Raw genomic sequence first — 21,291 nt, 5'->3', positions numbered from 1 at the left:
TCACTAACTGTAAGTCGCTCTGGAAAAGAGCGTCTGCTAAATGACTAAAATGTAAAATGTAATGTAAATGATCGACTACTTCAAAGTGAGACGTTCTGACACTAATGACGTCCTGCTGACACGTGCCATGAGGGGTGCAGTATGCTGGACAGATCACCGTATGATACTGGTTCGATGAGAACTCTGCACAAAGCGCACAGGGCTACTCTCAACAGCCTCACATCTGCTACCCTCCGCCAACAATGGCGTGCATTTCGCAAGGAAGTGCAAACATCCTTGCGTGCTCTGCAGAATGAATGGTGGACAAATAAGGCACCGGATATCCAAATTTATGCCGACAAAAACGACATGAACAATTTCTACAACTCAGCCAAAGCTAGCTATGGCCCTAGAAGTCACTCCATCACCCCCCTGAAAACAGCTGATGGTCTGACTCTCTTGAAGGACCAAAACCAGATCCTGATGAGGTGGGCTGACCACTTTGAAGCACTACTCAATCAGTGCTCTCCTACAGACCACTCCATCTTGGAAGAACTGCCTGCCGTCCACCCATTCAAGACCTCAACCATTCGCCAACCTTCCAAGAGGTGTTATCAGTTTTCCATTCCCTCAAGAACAACAAGGCTCCTGCCGCTGACAGCATCCCGGCAGAGCTACTTATGAAGGGAGATTACTTCTGCACCAGAACACTCCACCAGTACATCACTGAGGTTTGGGAGCGGGAGGTTGTCCCCCAACAGTGGCGGGATGCAAACATTGTCACCATCTATAAGAATAAGGGTGACAAGTTAATCTGCGGCAACAGCTGGGGGATATCCCTTCTGGCTGTTGCCGGTAAGGTCCTGGCCAAGGTGATGCTACACAGGCTGGTGAACAACATCACAGAGGAACTGCTGCCAGAGTAACAATGCGTCTTCAGAAAGAACAGGAGTACGGTCGACATGATATTCACGGCACGGCAACTCCAGGAGAAGTGCCGTGAACAACGTCAGGACCTTTTCATGGCCTTTGTCGACCTCTCCAAGGCCTTCAACACTGTGAGCAGGGAACTACTATGGGGCATTCTACTCAAATTTGACTGTCCAGACGAATTTGTCAACATCCTTTGCCAGTTCAATGATGGGATGATGGCTCGGCTGGCCATAAGAGGGCAGGAGTCAGTGCCCTTTGGAGTAAGCATCGGTTTGAGGCAATGTTGTGTGCTGGCACTTGTACTCTTTAACATCTTCCTCCTATGTGTCACCCAGATTCTCCACAAGGAGCTTTAGGACAGCAGCAGGGTTGCAGTGGACTTCATGCTAGATGGAAACCTATTCAACATCAGGAGGCTCCAAGCAACCACCAAGGTTTCGACGGAGCGGGTTCTTGAGCTGTAGTATGCTGATGACTGTGCTATTGTGGCCCACACTCCGGAAGACCTTCACTCCGTCCTTGTAGTGGCTGTGAGGGTCTATAGCAGGATGGGACTGTCTATCAACCACCAAGACAGAGGTGGTCTGCCAATGGAGATCCAGCCCTCCACCCACCATGCCTGTCTTCACCATTGAACACAAATCACTGGCAATAGTCCCATCCGTCAAATACCTGGGCAGCATCCTCTCGGAGGACTGCAGCATTGACCTCGAAATTTCAAATAGGATAAAGCAAGCATCAGCTGCCTTCGGGAAACTCAGACGCAGGGTCTTCCAAAACAGGGATCTCCACCTCCACACCAAAGTCGCTGTCTATCAAGCCGTCTGCATCACCACACTTATTTACAGATGGGTCACTTACAGTCGCCACAACAAGCAGCTTGAGCGATTCCACATACGATGCCTTCAGCGCACCCTGGGAATCACCTGGTGTGACTGTGTTCCCCATACAGAAATACTTGCTAAGACCAACTGCAAGAGAATGGAGGCCATGGTTACCCAACACAAACTGCGCTGGCTTGGGCATGTCATTAGGATGTCTCAGGAGCGCTTGCCGTGGAAGATCCTGTATGGCCAGCTACATCTTGCCCGGCGGTCTGCAGGGGAGCAGATGAAGCGCTACATGGCCCAACTGAAAACGTCGCTGAAGAAGTGCAACATCAAACCCACAGACCTGGAGGATGCTGCTTCCAAACCGTTCCACCTGGCGGCAGCTCTGCCAGAGCGGTGTACAGAGGTGGGAGGAGGAGAGGAGCACAAAGAAACAGCAAAAACAACTCAGGAGACATACAACCATGCCTGCCCCCACCAACACAGACTGCACATGCCCCATCTGCAATAAAGTTTGTGGAACCTCGGATTGGACTCTACAGTCACCATAGAATTCACCGTTAACTCAGAAGTGGAAGTCATCATCGGATATGATGGACTACCGTAATGTAACGGTCCAGTAGTTGTGGTCAGTAGTTGTGTGGTTTCAGTAGTTGTGGTCAGTAGTTGTGTGGTTGTGGTCAGTAGTTGTAGTCAGTAGTTGAGGTCAGTAGTGGTCAGTAGTTGTGGTCAGTAATTGTGTGGTTGTGGTCAGTAGTTGTGGTCAGGATTTGTGTTCAGTAGTTGTGGGAAGGAGTTATGACCTGTAGTTGTGTTGTTCTGGTCAATAGTTGTGGTCAATAGTTGTGTGGTTGTGGTAAGTAGTTGTGTGGTTCAGTAGTTGTGTGGTCAATAGTGGTGTGGTTGTGGTCAGTAGATGTGTGGTTGTGGTCAGTGTCTAAACTACAGTTGTTGCGTGTGAAAACTGAAAGAAGTGCAATGAGAAGTGATCGGGTAAAATATGAAGGGAGTGAACTGTGGCAGTTGTTGTGCGAGGCAGTTGTTGCTAGGCAACAGTTGCCTTGGCTGGCCTACTCCCTCCATGGCTTAAGCCAGTGTGAAAAACATGCTAACATACAGTACGTTTGTGCTTTAATAATAAATAAATACTGCACTCTGACCCAGAAAACATATTTGCTAGATTCATGATAGTGTTATTAGACAAAGCAAGGAAAGTCAACTTCAAAACGTGATGTAGTTTTCTTAGAATTTGCAGCTGTTGTTGGTAAATAATGAATCTGCTAGCTTCTGACTTACTGCATCTAGAAAGAGAGCACTTGATGGGTTACTAAAACAGCTCTATCTACTGATATGTAAAAGCTATTCCTAATCCGTTTTCGGATTTGAAAAACAGAGAATTAGCGGAATATTTCATACACTCTAAGATTTTGTCTGACTTGTTGGAGGAGTGGTCAAAACGGCAGTTGTTTGGAAAAAGTGTATTAATGCAGTTACTAAAACAGTTGTATCGTTAGAACCCTAGAATATATTTTGTTTCCGTTGCCAGATTGGAATAGCAGAGTAGACGAAGGTGTCATACCCTTGGGAAGTGGTCAAAATGTCAGTTGTTTATAAGAAAGTTACAGAAAATGTTGTTGATGCGGTTACTAAAACAGCTGTATCTTTAGATCTGTACAATATATTTTCATTCCGAGGTCAGATTTGAAAAGCAGAGAAGTAGAGGAAGATGTCATACCCTCTAACCTTTTGTCTAAGTTGTTAGAAAAGTGGTCAAAGTAGCTGATTCGTGTCAAAAGTTGTATTGTTGCATTTACAGTGAATGGAATGTCACAATGATGTCACAATGGGGAGCATTAGAATGTTGAGGAAATCCCATGTAAGTGGATGGAGGACAAAAAGAAGGAAAACACATTTTATAACTTAGAAAGTATAAAATATATCAAAAGGTCGTTTTAAAGTTTGAACAGCAGAGATGATTTCGTACGCTCTTAAGTTTTTGTGTCACTTGTTGGGGGAGTGGTCAAAACATAAGTTGTTTGGAAAAAGTTGGAGAAAAATAGCTGTATCGTTAGTTACGTAGCGGATAGATTTGAAAAGCAGAGAGAAGTAGAAGAAAATGTCATACCCTATAACTATTTTTAGGGAAATGGTCAAAGTAGCTGATTTGTGTAAAAAGTTATTGTTTACAGTGAATGTTGGAAGTGATGATGTCACAATGGGAAGCTTTAGAATGTTGAAAAAAGTCCCATTAAAGTGAATAAAGATGGACAAAAAGAAAGACAAAAAAAATGTATAGTTTAAAAAGTATAAATATTATCAGAAAGTTGTATTCAAGCACACTATTCCAGACCAGTCTGCACATTTTAAAGTTTGAATGGCGTGTCTAGTTTAAATGGTGTAAGAGGAGTAGCATGCAGAAGAATAAGAAGTATGGTGAAGATTTAAATTCAGGACTTTTGCTTCGCAAGTCCCACCTAATAATTAAAAGTCAGAAGTATGACGAAGATAAAAGTGGGGGCTTTTGCTTTGCAATTACTTTTTTTTGCCATGTAGTGGTGTAGCTAACCACTGGAACCACACACTACTAAAATATGGGTGAAGTAGGAAATAATAGCATTTATTTTTTCGGCATCAGACCTGCCTGATTCTCACTTGAAACATAGATTTTTGTGTTTAATAGGCTAAATTACACATTCTGTTAACGTATGACCTCAAAGTGATCTGTACTTGCAATTTGTCATTTATGACATTTCAGATTTACATATGATAATTTAGTAGTTTGGATGCAGTGAACTACTTTTTCAAAGTAACTTTAGTTAAGTAAACTAGGTTTTCCTTAAGGGTAGCTTTAGTGTAGCTTGACGTCTTCCAGTGTGAAGAAACTGGTAGCTTGGTAGATTAGCTTTCCCAACACTGGTATAAAGCTATACTGTACTCAAACATATCTGCAATCTCACACATATCTTACACATATCTATTAGTCAGTATTATTGACTATTTATCCTGTACAAACAAATGGTACAATAATTGTATATATATATACAGTGGGGAGAACAAGTATTTGATACACTGCCGATTTTGCAGGTTTTCCTACTTACAAAGCATGTAGAGGTCTGTAATTTTTATCATATGTACACTTCAACTGTGAGAGACGGAATCTAAAACAAAAATCCAGAAAATCACATTGTATGATTTTTAAGTAATTAATTTGCATTTTATTGCATGACATAAGTATTTGATCACCTACCAACCAGTAAGAATTCCGGCTCTCACAGACCTGTTAGTTTTTCTTTAAGAAGCCCTCCTGTTCTCCACTCATTACCTGTATTAACTGCACCTGTTTGAACTCGTTACCTGTATAAAATATACCTGTCCACACACTCAATCAAACAGACTCCAACATCTCCACAATGGCCAAGACCAGAGAGCTGTGTAAGGACATCAGGGATAAAATTGTAGACCTGCACAAGGCTGGGATGGGCTACAGGACAATAGGCAAGCAGCTTGGTGAGAAGGCAACAACTGTTGGCGCAATTAGTAGAAAATGGAAGAAGTTCAAGATGACGGTCAATCATCCTCGGTCTGGGGCTCCATGCAAGATCTCACCTCGTGGGGCATCAATGATCATGAGGAAGGTGAGGGATCAGCCCAGAACTACACGGCAGGACTTGGTCAATGACCTGAAGAGAGCTGGGACCACAGTCTCAAAGAAAACCATTAGTAACACACTACGCCGTCATGGATTAAAATCCTGCAGCGCACGCAAGGTCCCCCCTGCTCAAGCCAGCGCATGTCCAGGCCCGTCTGAAGTTTGCCAATGACCATCTGGATGATCCAGAGGAGGAATGGGAGAAGGTCATGTGGTCTGATGAGACAAAAATATAGCTTTTTGGTCTAAACTCCACTCGCCGTGTTTGGAGGAAGAAGAAGGATGAGTACAACCCCAAGAACACCATCCCAACCGTGAAGCATGGAGGTGGAAACATCATTCTTTGGGGATGCTTTTCTGCAAAGGGGACAGGACGACTGCACCGTATTGAGGGGGAGGATGGATGGGGCCATGTATTGCGAGATCTTGGCCAACAACCTCCTTCCCTCAGTAAGAGCATTGAAGATGGGTCGTGGCTGGGTCTTCCAGCATGACAACGACCTGAAACACACAGCCAGGGCAACTAAGGAGTGGCTCCGTAAGAAGCATCTCAAGGTCCTGGAGCGGCCTAGCCAGTCTCCAGACCTGAACCCAATAGAAAATCTTTGGAGGGAGCTGATAGTCCGTATTGCCCAGCGACAGCCCCGAAACCTGAAGTATCTGGAGAAGGTCTGTATGGAGGAGTGGGCCAAAATCCCTGCTGCAGTGTGTGCAAACCTTGTCAAGACCTACAGGAAACGTATGATCTCTGTAATTGCAAACAAAGGTTTCTGTACCAAATATTAAGTTCTGCTTTTCTGATGTATCAAATACTTATGTCATGCAATAAAATGCAAATTAATTACTTAAAAATCATACAATGTGATTTTCTGGATTTTTGTTTTAGATTCCGTCTCTCACAGTTGAAGTGTACCTATGATAAAAATTACAGACCTGTACATGCTTTGTAAGTAGGAAAACCTGCAAAATCGGCAGTGAATCAAATACTTGTTCTCCCCACTGTATATATATATATATATATATATATATATATTGTGACGTCACGAGAGGCTACACAGCTTTCAGCGGGATTGCTCAAGTAGTGCAAGGAGACAAGGTTCAAACAAAACAAGGATTTTATTATAGGTCTTGGGAAATTAACGAAAATATAACAAAATTCTGTTCTCTTGTGGCTCTTTAAGGGTTAACAGTTCAGGGATGTCTCTTCCACATCCAAAATCATAATTCTCACTCGCTCAGATAACTTTTCCCCAGCCTTACTGTAGTCCACGTTGCAGCTAGTGGCCAACCCAGCAAAAAGTCCTTCCAAATGTCTCTCACGTATTTCCACAGGTGCATATATCCAAAGGTGAGTATTTCCCAAAGGTAAGTCTCTCCAAATCCTTATATTCCTCATGGAAGTGGACGTGCAGCACTCTTGTCCTCCAGAGAGCCCAGGTTGGAGACTGTGTCTCTTCCCTTCCCAAACCTTCAGCTCATCAGCTCCTCATTTGTTTCAGCTGCGTGGGAAGATTGGCCATAGAGGGGTGGAGTTCCCGACCATACCAGCAGATGGAGCCATAGCTGTCTGGGTTTGCAGCCACCTCAGGGGGATGTGCGTCCCTCCAGGACACAGCCTCTCGTGACATCACACATCCCCCTCTCGGGACCGACGTCCTCGTCGGGGTAAAGGCAGCGAAGAAGGCATCACGCCGGGAGAGGGCGTCCGCATTGCCGTGGTGCTTGCCAGACTGCTCTCTCTTCAACTCCTCCAACTCTAGGACCAGGGACTCAGCCTCCTGTTGTCTCTCCTTGAGTTTCTTACTGAACGCATCAGCCTTGGTTTTAGCAGAGTTTAGCTTCTGTTGAGCAGCTTTCAGTTCCTTCTCTCTCTCTGCCTCCGCATTCTTCATCTTGTTCTCCAACACCTTGTACTTCTCCTCTGCCTTCTTCTGGACCTCCTTACTACTGCGCAGGGTCTCCTCACACTCCTCGATGGTCCTGCGCAGCCTCTCCAGCTCCTCCTGTTGCTTAGGGAAGGAGCTCTGTTGGAGTTTAGCCTGGAGGATATCTAACTCTTCTGTCTTCATGTCTAACTGTTGCTTTAACAAACGATACCTCTCAGCGGTCCCCTTCAGACCAGACAGTTCTTTGTCCAGATTCTGTAGCTCCGTCTCTGTGTCGGTCTGGGCACCTGCCATCCCTATCAGAGCCCGGGCGGGAGTGAGTAACTCGGAGGATTGCACCGAGCCTTCCCAGGATGAGTCTTGCCTCTCCGTTTCCGAGGTACTCGGGTTATCCTCTCCTGAGACTCTCTCCAGAGTGGGTAAAAGGCTGGGCAGTCTCGTCCAATTAGGACAGGGACGGGGAGGGAATCAACCACCCCCGCCGTCGTGTGTATGGTTCCCCGTGTGCTGGTCATTGTAAGTTCAGTAATGGGGTATTCTCTGGTGTCCCCATGGACACAGGAAACTGGGAGGACTTTCCCCGGGGTCAGACACGTTGGGCCCACCAAATCCTTACGCACCAGGGTGGCCCGGCTACCAGAATCCAGTAAGGCCTCCACATCATGGTGATTCACAGTTACCGGGCAGGTGGGGGGTCGATCTGGGCCGCCATCTACGACTCCCAAGAGCGAGGCAAAACGGTGTGTGGGTGCTGAGCTGGAGGACTCCGCAGTGGGCATAGGTTCATCGGCTGGTTTCCCACACTGCCAGGAGATATGTCCCATCTCCCCACACCGGTAACACTGTCGAGTTTCCCCCTCCTGGTGTACTCTTCTTGGACCCGCCTGGTTTCTGGCTCCCCCTGGAGCCGGGATAAGTCCTGACGTGGCTGGGTTCGAGACCTTGGGGTCCTTTGGACGGGTTCTTCCCATTTGTGGTGGGGCCGCCTCCTGGGGTCTTTTTCGGGAAGCATTCAGCATCTCCGCTGTGGCCTGGTACTTTTCCACAGCTTCCACGGTCAGATCAGCCGTGGTCAAGGCCTGTTGACTGATGAACCGTTTTGCCTCATAAGGCAGGGCGCGTGAGGTAACGATCCACCACAACGGCCTCCACCACCGCCGCTGCTGTATTCCTCTGCGGATCCAGCCATTTCCTTAAGATTCGGACAAGTTCATGCATCTGCGCCCGAGGAGGTTGGTCTGGTTGGAAGGTCCAGCTGTGAAAGCGCTGGGCCATACCAAACTTTGTGAGTCCATATCTGCTGAGGATCTCAGACTTCAGGGCATCATAGTCAGTAACCTGGTCAGGGCCCAGGTCCCGGACAGCATTCAGCGATTCCCCGGTTAGAAAGGGGGCTAACAGACCAACCCACTGTTGCTTGGGCCAGGCTTCCCTAGTGGCCGTGGCCTCAAATGCATGCAGGTATGCCTCAATGTCATCGGTAGCTCCCATCTTAGATATAAAGTCACTTGCCTTTATTGGGCGGGTATTTTGGACAACCCTCTGTCTCTGCAACTGCAATTCCTCTGCCTTCAGAAGGTTGGCTTTCTTTGCTCCTCCAAGAGAGCCACGTTTGCTTGCATCTGGGCTTGCTGGCCAGCAACAAGGGCTTTCAATATGTCCTCCATTTCAGTCGGGCGGGGAGCCTACGGCCAACTTGGAAAACTGGGTGATCAAACCTTCGGTATCCTCCTCTGACATGCACTATTAACGCTTGAGCGTGCCCGTATTCTCCACCATCTGTGACGTCACGAGAGGCTACACAGCTTTCAGCGGGATTGCTCAAGTAGTGCAAGGAGACAAGGTTCAAACAAAACAAGGATTTTATTATAGGTCTTGGGAAATTAACGAAAATATAACAAAATTCTGTTCTCTTGTGGCTCTTTAAGGGTTAACAGTTCAGGGATGTCTCTTCCACATCCAAAATCATAATTCTCACTCGCTCAGATAACTTTTCCCCAGCCTTACTGTAGTCCACGCTTGCAGCTAGTGGCCAACCCAGCAAAAAGTCCTTCCAAATGTCTCTCACGTATTTCCACAGGTGCATATATCCAAAGGTGAGTATTTCCCAAAGGTAAGTCTCTCCAAATCCTTATATTCCTCATGGAAGTGGACGTGCAGCACTCTTGTCCTCCAGAGAGCCCAGGTTGGAGACTGTGTCTCTTCCCTTCCCAAACCTTCAGCTCATCAGCTCCTCATTTGTTTCAGCTGCGTGGGAAGATTGGCCATAGAGGGGGTGGAGTTCCCGACCATACCAGCAGATGGAGCCATAGCTGTCTGGGTTTGCAGCCACCTCAGGGGGATGTAACGTCCCTCCAGGACACAGCCTCTCGTGACATCACAATATATATATATATATATATATATATATATATATATATATATATATATATATATATATATATATATAGTATACAGGACCAGTCAAAAGTTTGGACACACCTACTTATTCAAGGGTTTTTCTTTATTTGTACTATTTTCTACATTGTAGAATAATGATGATGACAGCTTTGCACACTCTTGGCATTCTCTCAACCATCTTCATGAATGCTATTCCAACAGTCTTGAAGGAGTTCCCACATATGCTGAGCACTTGTTGGTTGCTTTTCCTTCACTCTGCGGTCCAACTCATCCCAAACCATCTCAATTTGGTTGATGTTGGGTGATTGTGGAGACCAGGTCATCTGATGCAGCACTCCATCACTCTCCTTCTTGGTCAAATAGCCCTTACACAGCCTGGAGTTGTGTTTTGGGTCATTGTCCTGTTGAAAAACAAATGATAGTCCCACTAAACACAAACCAGATGGGATAGCATATCGCTGCAGAATGCTGTGGTAGCCATGCTGGTTAAGTGTGCCTTGAATTCTAAATAAATCACTGACAGTGTCACCAGCAAAGCACCCCCACACCATCACACCTCCTCCTCCATGCTTCACGGTGGGAACCACACATGCGGAGATAATCCGTTCACCTATTCTGCGTCTCACAAAGACACGGTGGTTGGAACCAACATTCTCAAATTTGGACTCATCAGACTTTTTGGCCTGCAATCTGAGGTGCAGTTAACTCTAATGAACTTACCCTCTGCAGCAGAGGTAACTCTGGGTCTTCCTTTCCTGTGGCGGTCCTCATGAGAGCCAGTTTCATCATAGCGCTTGATGGTTTTTGCGACTGCACTTGAAGAAACGTTGAAAGTTCTTGACATTTTCCGGATTGACTGACCTTCAAGTCTTAAAGTAATGATGGACTGTCATTTCCCTTTGCTTATTTGAGCTGTTCTTGCCATAATATGGACTTGGTCTTTTACGAAATAGGGCTATCTTCTGTATACCACCCCTACCTTGTCACAACAAAACTGATTGGCTCAAACGCATTAAGAAGGAAAGAAATTCCACAAATTAACTTTTAAGAAGGCACACCTGTTAATTGAATTGCATTCCAGGTGACTACCTCATGATGCTGGTTGAGAGAATGCCAAGAGTGTGCAAAGCAGTCATCAAGGCAAAGGGTAGCCACTTTGAAGAATCTCAAATATAAAATGTATTTTGATTTGTTTAACACTTTTTTGGTTACTACATGATTCCATATGTGTTATTTCATAATTTTGATGTCTTCACTATTATTCTACAATGTAGAAAATAGTTAAAATGTTGTCACATACACTGGAGAGGTGCAGTGAAATGTATTGTTTTACAGGGTCAGCCATAGTAGTACGGCGCCCCTGGAGCAAATTAGGTTGAAATGCCTTGCTCAATGGCACATCGACAGATTTTTCACCTTGTCGGCTCGGGAATTCGAACCAGCGACCATTCGGTTACTGGCCCAACGCTCTAACCGCTAGTGCTTTATTATTGGCTATATGTGTGTAATTAAATTAGTCTCTAAACAATGTTTTCATATTATGTTTCCTTTATTCCAGCTAAAGTACAAGGAAGGTTTGAAAAAGGACACCTCCCCCAGTTTTTATTCTACACTGCCAGAAACAATTGAGACAAATTTTGCGAAACGACAATCAGCAATGCGGAGCCAGGTAAATAATTATTCTGTATATATATACTGTTAGAATACACAGCATGCATGTACAATGTGCATTCTTGCAAAATGACTACAAGAAAAATAGTTTTTCTGTTGTTTATTTAAATTTGCTCTGAGTACAATCTCAGAGAAATCATGAATAATTTGATTTCAGGCTATCACATATTTTGATTTGTGGGTCAGTGATTAGAAATGTTTAATGTTGCTTCATATCCAATTTATCTAAAACAACTATAAGTTAATTTTTGGGGAGGCTTTTGTGTGGGAAGCAAACACATAAGTTATTCTCACTGGTGTTTGGTAATGCTTTGTAGGCTTGGTCTCAACTATCTCTGGTTCATAAGCCGTCTCTCCATTTCTACTATACCAGATCAAGTATAAAGAAGATACTGAGGAGAACTCTATCAACCTCTACTCTCTGCTCCCCGAGACAGCAGAGACACAGTTTGCAAAGCAGATGTCTGAAATGCAGAGCGTGGTAAATATCTGTTTAAAATCTCCAAACATCAACATGGGCTGAACTAACTGGAGTTATTTTACTGTAAATCTCTCATTAACATAAATTCATTGATTTGTACAAAATGTGATTCTCAAAATTGGATGTTTCCTTTAGTCAATAACTGAAGCCAGAGAAGGAGGAATTCCCTTTCCAAGAGAAACACAGAAACATTTATCCTTTTTCTTAATCGATCTTCATGTACAAAAAATGCCTTTTAGTCAGTGAATATCTGTACGTTTTTATTATGTCTACAAAAGTAGCAGTGTCTTTTGTTGCTGTTGTTTTCCAGACAAAATACAAAGAAGCAGGGAAGAAAGAGGCCTCCACTTCTCTCTACTCCACCTTACCAGAGACTTTGGAGACCCAGCACGCCAAAGAGGTTTCTCTGTTACAGAGTGAGGTAAGAACATGGGCTGCCCATCTGATGTCTGTACATTACATTTTTCATCATAACTAATTCAGAGGAAACCCTTCCTGTTACTGACAAACATACATTACTTCAGTATCAAACGTCAGTGTACCTTTCCATCTAATGGAATAAAGCCTGAGCATTCTAAGATGAAGCAAATCTCTGCCTGTGTTATTTGAGTGCTCCAATGCCTTTACCATAAATAAGTCCACTATTGGAAGTTTCTTTTGGGTAAGCCCAATTTATGGATTCCTGTCTTTGTTGTTGAGCAGCACCCCTCCTACTTTACTTTGTTTGCTGAAGCACGGAGGCCTACCTCAACTCACATCCATTACTTTGTTTTCCAGCTCAAATACAAAGGTGAGAACGTCTTCTCTGGTTCGGCTTACTCTCAACTCCCTGAGACGATGGAGACAGAGAGAGCTCGGGAGCTCACAGAGATGCAGAGCAAGGTGAGCACGAATGCTCCTGGCATTAACATAATTGCATTATAGTCATTCTGCTAGCAACTTCCATTGCCACTCCAGATGTCTTCAGACATAAGCCAGGTTCAGAAACAATTCCCCTGGGTACAGTGCCTTCAGAAATAATTCACACCGTTTGACTTTTTCCACATTTTGTTGTGTTACAGCCTGAATTTAAAATTGATAAAATTCAGATGTTGTGTCACTGATCTACACACAATACCAGTCAGAATGGAATTTTGTTTTTGGAAATGTTTACAAATTAATTAAAAATGAAAAGCTGAAATGCCTTGAGTCAATAAGCATTCAACCCCTTTGTTATGGCAAGACTAAATAAGTTCTGTAAAAATGTGCTTAACAACTCACATAATAAATTGCATGGACTCTGTGTGCAATAATAGTGTTTAACATGATTTTCGAATGACTACCCCATCTCTGTACCACACACATACAGTACAATTATCTGTAAGGTCCCTCAGTTGAAGTGAATTTCAAGCAGATTCAACCACAAAGACCAGGGAGGTTTTATAATGCCTTGCAAAGAAGGGCACCTATTGGTAGATGGGTGAGAAAAAAAAGCAGACACTGAATATCCCTTTGAGCATGCTGAAGTTATCAATTACACTTTGGATGGTGTATCAATACACCCAGTCACTACAAAGATGCAGGCGTCCTTCCAAAATCAGTTCCTGGAGAGGAAGGAAACCTTCTTTTCACCATGAGGCCAATTATGATTTTAAAACAGTTACAGAGTTTAATGACTGTGATACGAGAAAACTGAGGATGGATCAACAACATTGTAGTTACTCCACAATACTAACTTAATGACAGAGTGAAAAGAATGAAGCCTGTACAGAATACAAATATTCCACAACATGCATCCTGTTTGCAATAAGGCACTAAGGTAATACTGCAAAAAAATGTGGCAAAGTAATTCACTTTTTCTCCTTATGTTTGGGGCAAGAAGACAGTGAATGTTCCTGAATTGCCGAATTACAATTTTGACTTAAATCTATCTGAAAATCTAGGGCAATACCTAAAAATGGTTGTCTAGCAATGAACAACAACCAATTTTACAGAGCTTGAAGAATTTTGAAAATAATAATTGCCAAATGTTGCACAATCCAGGTGTGGAAAGCTCTTCAAGACCCAGAAAGCAATGTTCCCTCTAAGCTGTGTGAGTGCTCCAGGACTGCCGCGCAGAAGAAATGCCAGACCGTGCGTAGAGACGGAAGAGATTGAACTTCACTGAGTTCACCACATTAGTTTGCACTATATAGATCAACATTTTTTCTGTGATCTAATGAACATTATATCAGCCCCTTTTCAATGCAACAAACAAAACCAAATCTAACTTTGCGAGATTGAGTCTGTAATTTTGCTGTAGGCAGAGCCAGAGTGCAACAGAGTAGAATTCGGGCGGGTAACCCATGTGGGGTCTTTCAATCACCCCGAGTGAATGAATGCGCTTTTTTCAGATCAGTTAAGATCAGAGCCGCGTGTGAACAATTGTTGATATTCTTTGCTAGTTAGCTAGATATTAGCCCAATTATACAGTGAGGGAAAAAAGTATTTGATCCCCTGCTGATTTTGTACGGTTGCCCACTGACAAAGAAATGATCAGTCTATCATTTTAATGGTAGGTTTATTTGAACAGTGAGAGACAGAATAACAACAAAAAAATCCAGAAAAACGCATATCAAAAATGTTATAAATTGATTTGCATTTTAATGAGGGAAGTAAGTATTTGACCCCCTCTCAATCAGAAAGATTTCTGGCTCCCAGGTGTCTTTTATACAGGTAATGAGCTGAAATTAGGAGCACACTCTTAAAGGGAGTGCTCCTAATCTCAGCTTGTTACCTGTATAAAAGACACCTGTCCACAGAAGCAATCAATCAATCAGATTCCAAACTCTCCACCATGGCCAAGACCAAAGAGCTCTCCAAGGATGTCAGGGACAAGATTGTAGACCTACACAAGGCTGGAATGGGCTACAAGACCATCGGCAAGCAGCTTGGTGAGAAGGTGACAACAGTTGGTGCGATTATTCGCAAATGGAAGAGCCTGGGGCTCCATGCAAGATCTCACCTCGTGGAGTTGCAATGATCATGAGAACGGTGAGGAATCCGCCCAGAACTACACAGGAGGATCTTGTCAATGATCTCAAGGCAGCTGGGACCATAGTCACCAAGAAAACAATTGGTAACACACTACGCCGTGAAGGACTGAAATCCTGCAGCGCCCGCAAGGTCCCCCTGCTCAAGAAAGCACATATACAGGGCCGTCTGATGTTTGCCAATGAACATCTGAATGATTCAGAGGAGAACTGGGTGAAAGTGTTGTGGTCAGATGAGACCAAAATGGAGCTCTTTGGCATCAACTCAACTCGCCGTGTTTGGAGGAGGAGGAATGCTGCCTATGACCCCAAGAACACCATCCCCACCGTCAAACATGGAGGTGGAAACATTATGCTTTGGGGGTGTTTTTCTGCCAAGGAGACAGGACAACTTCACTGCATCAAAGGGACGATGGACGGGGCCATGTACCGTCAAATCTTGGGTGAGAACCTCCTTCCCTCAGCCAGGGCATTGAAAATGGGTTGTGGATGGGTATTCCAGCATGACAATGACCCAAAACACATGGCCAAGGCAACAAAGGAGTGGCTCAAGAAGAAGCACATTAAGGTCCTGGAGTGGCCTAGCCAGTCTCCAGACCTTAATCCCATAGAAAATCTGTGGAGGGAGCTGAAGGTTCGAGTTGCCACACGTCAGCCTCGAAACCTTAATGACTTGGAGAAGATCTGCAAAGAGGAGTGGGACAAAATCCCTCCTGAGATGTGTGCAAACCTGGTGGCCAACTACAAGAAACGTCTGACCTCTGTGATTGCCAACAAGGGTTTTGCCACCAAGTACTAAGTCATGTTTTGCAGAGGGGTCAAATAATTATTTCCCTCATTAAAATGCAAATCAATTTATAACATTTTTTACATGCGTTTTTCTGGATTTTTTTGTTGTTATTCTTTCTCTCACTGTTCAAATAAACCTACCATTAAAATGATAGACTGATCATGTCTTTGTCAGTGGGCAAACGTACAAAATCAGCAGGGGATCAAATACTTTTTTCCCTCACTGTACGTAGATAAGTATAGGTCAGCAATGGGGAGTTACTGCTTCCTACAAGAGCACAAAATGTGTAGGCTACATTTCAAGCTGTCTTTGAAAAGGGAGTCAGGTAAAAAGCTTACGTCTTAATTAAAGGGGCAGTGTTGTATTTTGAGACATGCTTGAATATGCAAATAAGCCAATAGGCAGAGGGGTAGCCTACATTGTCTAATTCTCTGTTGTTACAGGAGGGGGTCGCAGTTCCGGAGAGACCCACTAGGAGTCATCCTCTGACAACCTTAGGCACCTCCTCACTCACAGTCTGGACTAATCATTATCTTATTGGTGTCACCTGTCTCTCCCTGTTCACCTGTGTATTTATGCCCTCACTTCCCTGTGTTCCCTTGCTCTGTTTTCTCTGCTAGTTATTGATGCCAAACAGTACTAATCCGTGTCTGACCGTGAGACGTATGTACAGGTACTTGAGAAGTGTTCTCCCTGTTTCATTGTTGTTTTCAGTCATAGTTAGTATTTCGTATGTTTGCTGTCAGCCTGTTTTTGGAGACCAATTTTCTCCTCCTTTATTCATGACAAGTCCGTTATTTTGTATCCTGGTTTTGGGACCACCAGTAAAGATCCTGGTTTCACCATCTCTGCCTACTGCCTACTGTCTATCCTGCACCGCACCTGGGTCACACCTCACACCAACACATACACTCTGTATGGTATGGTGTTACAGACTAAGTAAAAAATAATTATGTAAAAACGTATAGGCTACTGTAGGCTATATCATAGAAATCAAAAGCTATTTTTATGTGAAAATGTTATGGGATTCACTCCATTGATATTGTTGGTAGGCCTACATTATGCTCAAATAGCCACAATAGCCTATTGGCTACTGTCTAAAACTGTAAGGGTACAGCCTCAGTGTTCACTGTGAAATTCTCACAACTTTCTCACAACGTACAAGTTTCCGCTTACAAGACCAAAAATTTGCTCAGTGCCCCAAAGAATTTGAGGGAACATTGCCAGAAAGACTCACAGCTGTATTCGCTGCCAAAGGTGCTTCTACAAAATATTGACTCAGGGGTGTGAATACTTATGTAAATTAGATATTTCATTTTCAATAAATTTGCTAACATTTCTACAAACATGTTTTCACTTTGTCACTTTGTTGTGTAGATGGGTGAGAGAGAAAATATATGTAATCCATTTTGAATTCAGGCTGTAACACAACAAAATGTGGAATAAGTCAAGGGGTATGAATACTTTCTGAAGGCATTGTATCCAATAATTTCAGTGTCTAGCTTGAGATCATTAAACAAGTGTTAATACTTACTCATCTCTCTCTGTTTCTCAGATCAAATACAAAGAGAGTGGGAAGAAGGACATCTCAACCTCCCTCTACTCTCTACTCCCAGAGACCACAGAGATCCAGTTTGCCAGAGAAATGACAGAGATGCAGAGCGAGGTGGCTGGACATTTAGTTCATAACTTCTGTTTTGGGTGCTTTTCTGTATAATGACCAAAAAAGTAGAACGATTATACAGTACCAGTCAAAAGTTTGGACACCTACTCATTCCAGGGTTTTTCTTTATTTTTATTATTTTCTACATTGTAGAATAATAGTGAAGACATCAAAACTATGAAATAACACATATGGAATCATGTAGGAACCCAAAAAAGTGTTAAACAAATCAAAATATATTTTATATTTGAGATTCTTCAAAGTAGCCACCCTTTGCCTTGATGACAGCTTTGCACACTCTTGGCCTTCTCTCAACCAGCTTCACCTGGAATGATTTTCCAACAGTCTTAAAGGAGTTCCCACATATGCTGAACACTTGTTGGCTGCTTTTCCTTCTCTCTGCGGTCCAACTCATCCCAAACCATCTCAATTGGGTTGAGGTCGGGGGATTGTGGAGGCCAGGTCATCTGATGCAGCACTCCATCACTCTCCTTCTTGGTAAAATAGCCCTTACACAGCCTGGAGGTGTGTTGGGTCATTGTCCTGTTGAAAAACAAATTATAGTACAACTAAGCCCAAACCAGATGGGATGGCGTATCTCTGCAGAATGCTGTGGTAGCCATGCTGGTTAAGTGTGCCTTGAATTCTAAATAAATCACAGACAGTGTCACCAGCAAAGTACCCCCACACCATAACACCTCCTCCTCCATGCTTTACGGTGGGAAATACACATGCAGAGATCATCCGTTCACCCACACCATGTCTCACAAAGCCACGGCTGTTGGAACCAAAAATCTCACATTTGGACTCCAGACCAAAGGACAAATTTCCACCAGTCTAATGAACATTGCTCGTGTTTCTTGGCCCAAGCAAGTCTCTTCTTCTTATTGGTGTGCTTTAGTAGTGGTTTCTTTTCAGCAATTCGACCATGAAGGCCTGATTCACACAGTCTCCTCTGAACAGTTGATGTTGAGATGTGTCTGTTACTTGAACTCTGTGAAGCATTTATTTGGGCTGCAATTTCTGAGGCTGGTAACTCTAATGAACTTATCCTCTGCAGCAGAGGTAACTCTGGGTCTTCCATTCCTGTGGCGGTCCTCATGAGAGCCAGTTTCATCATAGCGCTTGATGGATTTTGCGACTGCACTTGAAGAAACTTTCAAAGTTCTTGAAATTTTCCGTATTGACTGACCTCCATGGCTTAAAGTAATGATGGACTGTTGTTTCTCTTTGCTTATTTGAGCTGTTCTCGCCATAATATGGACTTGGTCTTTTACAAAATAGGGCTATCTTCTGTATATCCCCCCTACCTTGTCACAACACAACTGATTGGCTCAAACACTTAAAGAAGGAAAGAAATTCCACCAATTAACTTTTAAGAAGGAACACCTGTTAATTGAAATGCATTCCAGGTGACTATCTCATGAAGCTGGTTGAGAGAATGTCAAGAGTGTGCAAAGCTGTCATCAAGGCAAAGGGTGGCTATTTGAAGAATCTCAAATATAAAATATATTTTGATTTGTTTAACACTTTTTTGGTTACTACATGATTCCATATGTGTTATTTCATAGTGTTGATGTCTTCACTATTATTCTACAATGTAAAAAATAGTAAAAATAAAGAAAAACCCTTGAATAAGTAGGTGTGTCCAAACTTTTGACTAGTACAGTATATCACAATACTTTCCTTTTCCAGAATAAATACAAAGAAGAAGGAAAAAGGTGTATCTCCACGAGTGTGTACTCTCAGCTTCCAGAAACCACCGAGACACAGTTTGCGAAAGCTGTATCTGAACTTCAGAGTGAGGTTAGTAACTATTCCTTACACTATAGGTAAATTGTTCTTACATGTTTGTTCCATTTGGAATGATGCACTGTAACGGAAAACTGTAATTTATACGGTATTTTTGGGAATTTTCAACAGTAAATTACTATGAAACGTTTTACTGCAGCATACTGTAAATTATGGTGCATTGTGGGAAAATGTTGTGGGTGAGGAAAGAATTGCTGTATTTCGAATGGTACTGTAATTCCACCCCACAGAATATAGTACCGTACCCTATCTTTGGAGCGCCAACAACCTTTTGACCACTAGTGGGTGCATGGTATTGTTGTTTCTGTCTCATTAACATATTTTGAGGCGTGAGTGAGAATGCTGTACCAATTTAACTCCTATGTGTTTATAGTGCCCCTTTAATTAAAAGTGTATAGGGGACAGATTGGGGTGGAAGCAACCTGCCAGTTTGGAAGCCTTTTTTAAGGCCTCTAGAAGTGCAAGTGATATAAAACACCAAATATGAATTAATATACTGTAATGTGTAAAATCTTTACCTAGCAGCCAACCTGCTTGCACCAATCCCTTGTAATTACAGTAAAATACTGTGAAATACAAACCCCTACTCTCAATGAATGTCATTCATCCATTCATTCATTTATTCATTCTGATTAAGGTAGCATTTACTATTTTACAGTATAATTGTACTTAGTGTCATTACACATTACTTGCTTTGATACCGTATTTATATTACAGTAGGTGTACTGAAATACAGAATTGTACTTGCCACTGAGGTGCCTGTAAGTTTCTGTCAAATGCATGGTAACCCCTTTACAGTGTGGCGATGCCTATTAAAATGATAAAGATCCTTGAGTAAATTCATTAGAAATAAATACTGAATAAAATGCTGAATCTGTTTTTCCTCCATTTAGATGAAGTACAAAGAAGCAGGGAAGAAGGGAGTTTCTAGTTCTCTCTACTCCACCTTACCAGAAACGATGGAGACCCAGCACGCCAAAGAGGCTTCCCAGCTACAGAGTGAGGTAGAGTATAAACACATACTGTATTCACAATTACCTGCATATAATCTCACACATATAGTATATCTGCAGACTATTTAGCATGTAGAAAAGAATAGTGGCGGTACAATGAAACCTGGTTTCATAGAGTAATAATATAATATAATATGCCATTTAGCAGACGCTTTTATCCAAAGCGACTTACAGTCATGCGTGCATCCATTTTTTGTGTATGGGTGGTCCCGGGGATCGAACCCACTACCTTGGCATTACAAGCGCCGTGCTCTACCAGCTGAGCTACAGAGGACCACCTGTAGCTCAGCTACAGACATGAATAGACATAACATACATAATAAATGTACACTGAGTATACAAAACATTAAGAACACCTGCTCTTTCCATGACATAGACTGACCAGGTGAATCCAGGTGAAAGCTATGATCCCTTATTGATGTCACTTGTTAAATCCACTTCAGTCAGTGTAGATGAAGGGGAGGAGACAGGTTAAAGAAGGATTTTGAAGCTTTGAGACAATTGAGACATGGATTGTGTATGTGTGCCATTCAGAGTGTGATTGGGCAGGACAAAATACTTTGAACGGGGTATGGTAGTAGGTGCCAGACGCACCGGTTTGAGTGTCGAGAACTGCAACGCTGCTGGGTTTTTCACGCTCAACAATTTCCTTTTTGTCTCAAGAATGGTCCACCACTCAAAGGTAGCACAACTGTGGGAAGCATTGGAGTCAACTTGGGCCAGCATCCCTGTGGAACACTTTCGACACCTTGTTGAGTCCATGCCCCGAGGAATTGAGGCTGTTCTGAGGGCAAAAGGGGGTGCAACTCAATATTAGGAAGGTGTCCCTAATGTTTGGTATACTCAGTGTAAATCCAAGACACTCAAATTAGTATTGTCACGGTTTACTAAGCCAGAACCCAGAAGCAGACCAGGACAAGGTACGTTGAAACAAAGATGAGTGTTTATTTAATAGATTCCCGAGTGAGGTTGAATAATCCAGGGAACAGAGCGGGTGGCGTGGATGGGTTGTTGAGGGTGCAGTGGTTGGTCCGGTAATGGCTCGGCAGCCGCCGACCATCAGGCAGAGGTTGGGAGAAGGTTCCGGGTGAGAGACTGTAGATAGAAACAAACGGAGGTAAGTACACGGCAAGCCAACAAGGTGCAAAACAACAAAACTAACACTAGTAGCTC

General features: G+C 43.3%; 1 protein-coding gene across 14 annotated transcripts in view; it reads left to right on the top strand.

The window, feature by feature from the left end:
- Positions 1–21,291, top strand: part of LOC121569218 (LIM zinc-binding domain-containing Nebulette) — a 148,715-nt gene that overhangs the window by 81,950 nt on the left and 45,474 nt on the right. For 12 of the 14 annotated variants that reach the window (XM_041879989.2, XM_041879988.2, XM_041879996.2 and 9 more), the window contains 7 exons: positions 11,236–11,346; positions 11,722–11,829; positions 12,140–12,250; positions 12,607–12,711; positions 17,186–17,296; positions 18,989–19,099; positions 19,999–20,109. The exons of the other annotated variants lie outside the window; for them this stretch is intronic. In XM_041879989.2, the coding sequence (XP_041735923.2) occupies positions 11,236–11,346; positions 11,722–11,829; positions 12,140–12,250; positions 12,607–12,711; positions 17,186–17,296; positions 18,989–19,099; positions 19,999–20,109 (768 nt within the window). The remainder of the gene's footprint in view (positions 1–11,235; positions 11,347–11,721; positions 11,830–12,139; positions 12,251–12,606; positions 12,712–17,185; positions 17,297–18,988; positions 19,100–19,998; positions 20,110–21,291) is intronic. 14 annotated transcript variants of the gene reach the window in all.

Source organism: Coregonus clupeaformis, chromosome 7, assembly GCF_020615455.1.
Source record: "Coregonus clupeaformis isolate EN_2021a chromosome 7, ASM2061545v1, whole genome shotgun sequence".
Taxonomy (NCBI): domain Eukaryota; kingdom Metazoa; phylum Chordata; class Actinopteri; order Salmoniformes; family Salmonidae; genus Coregonus; species Coregonus clupeaformis.
The sequence above is the reverse complement of the archived record's forward strand: the minus strand, read 5'-3'. Positions and strand labels throughout refer to the sequence as shown.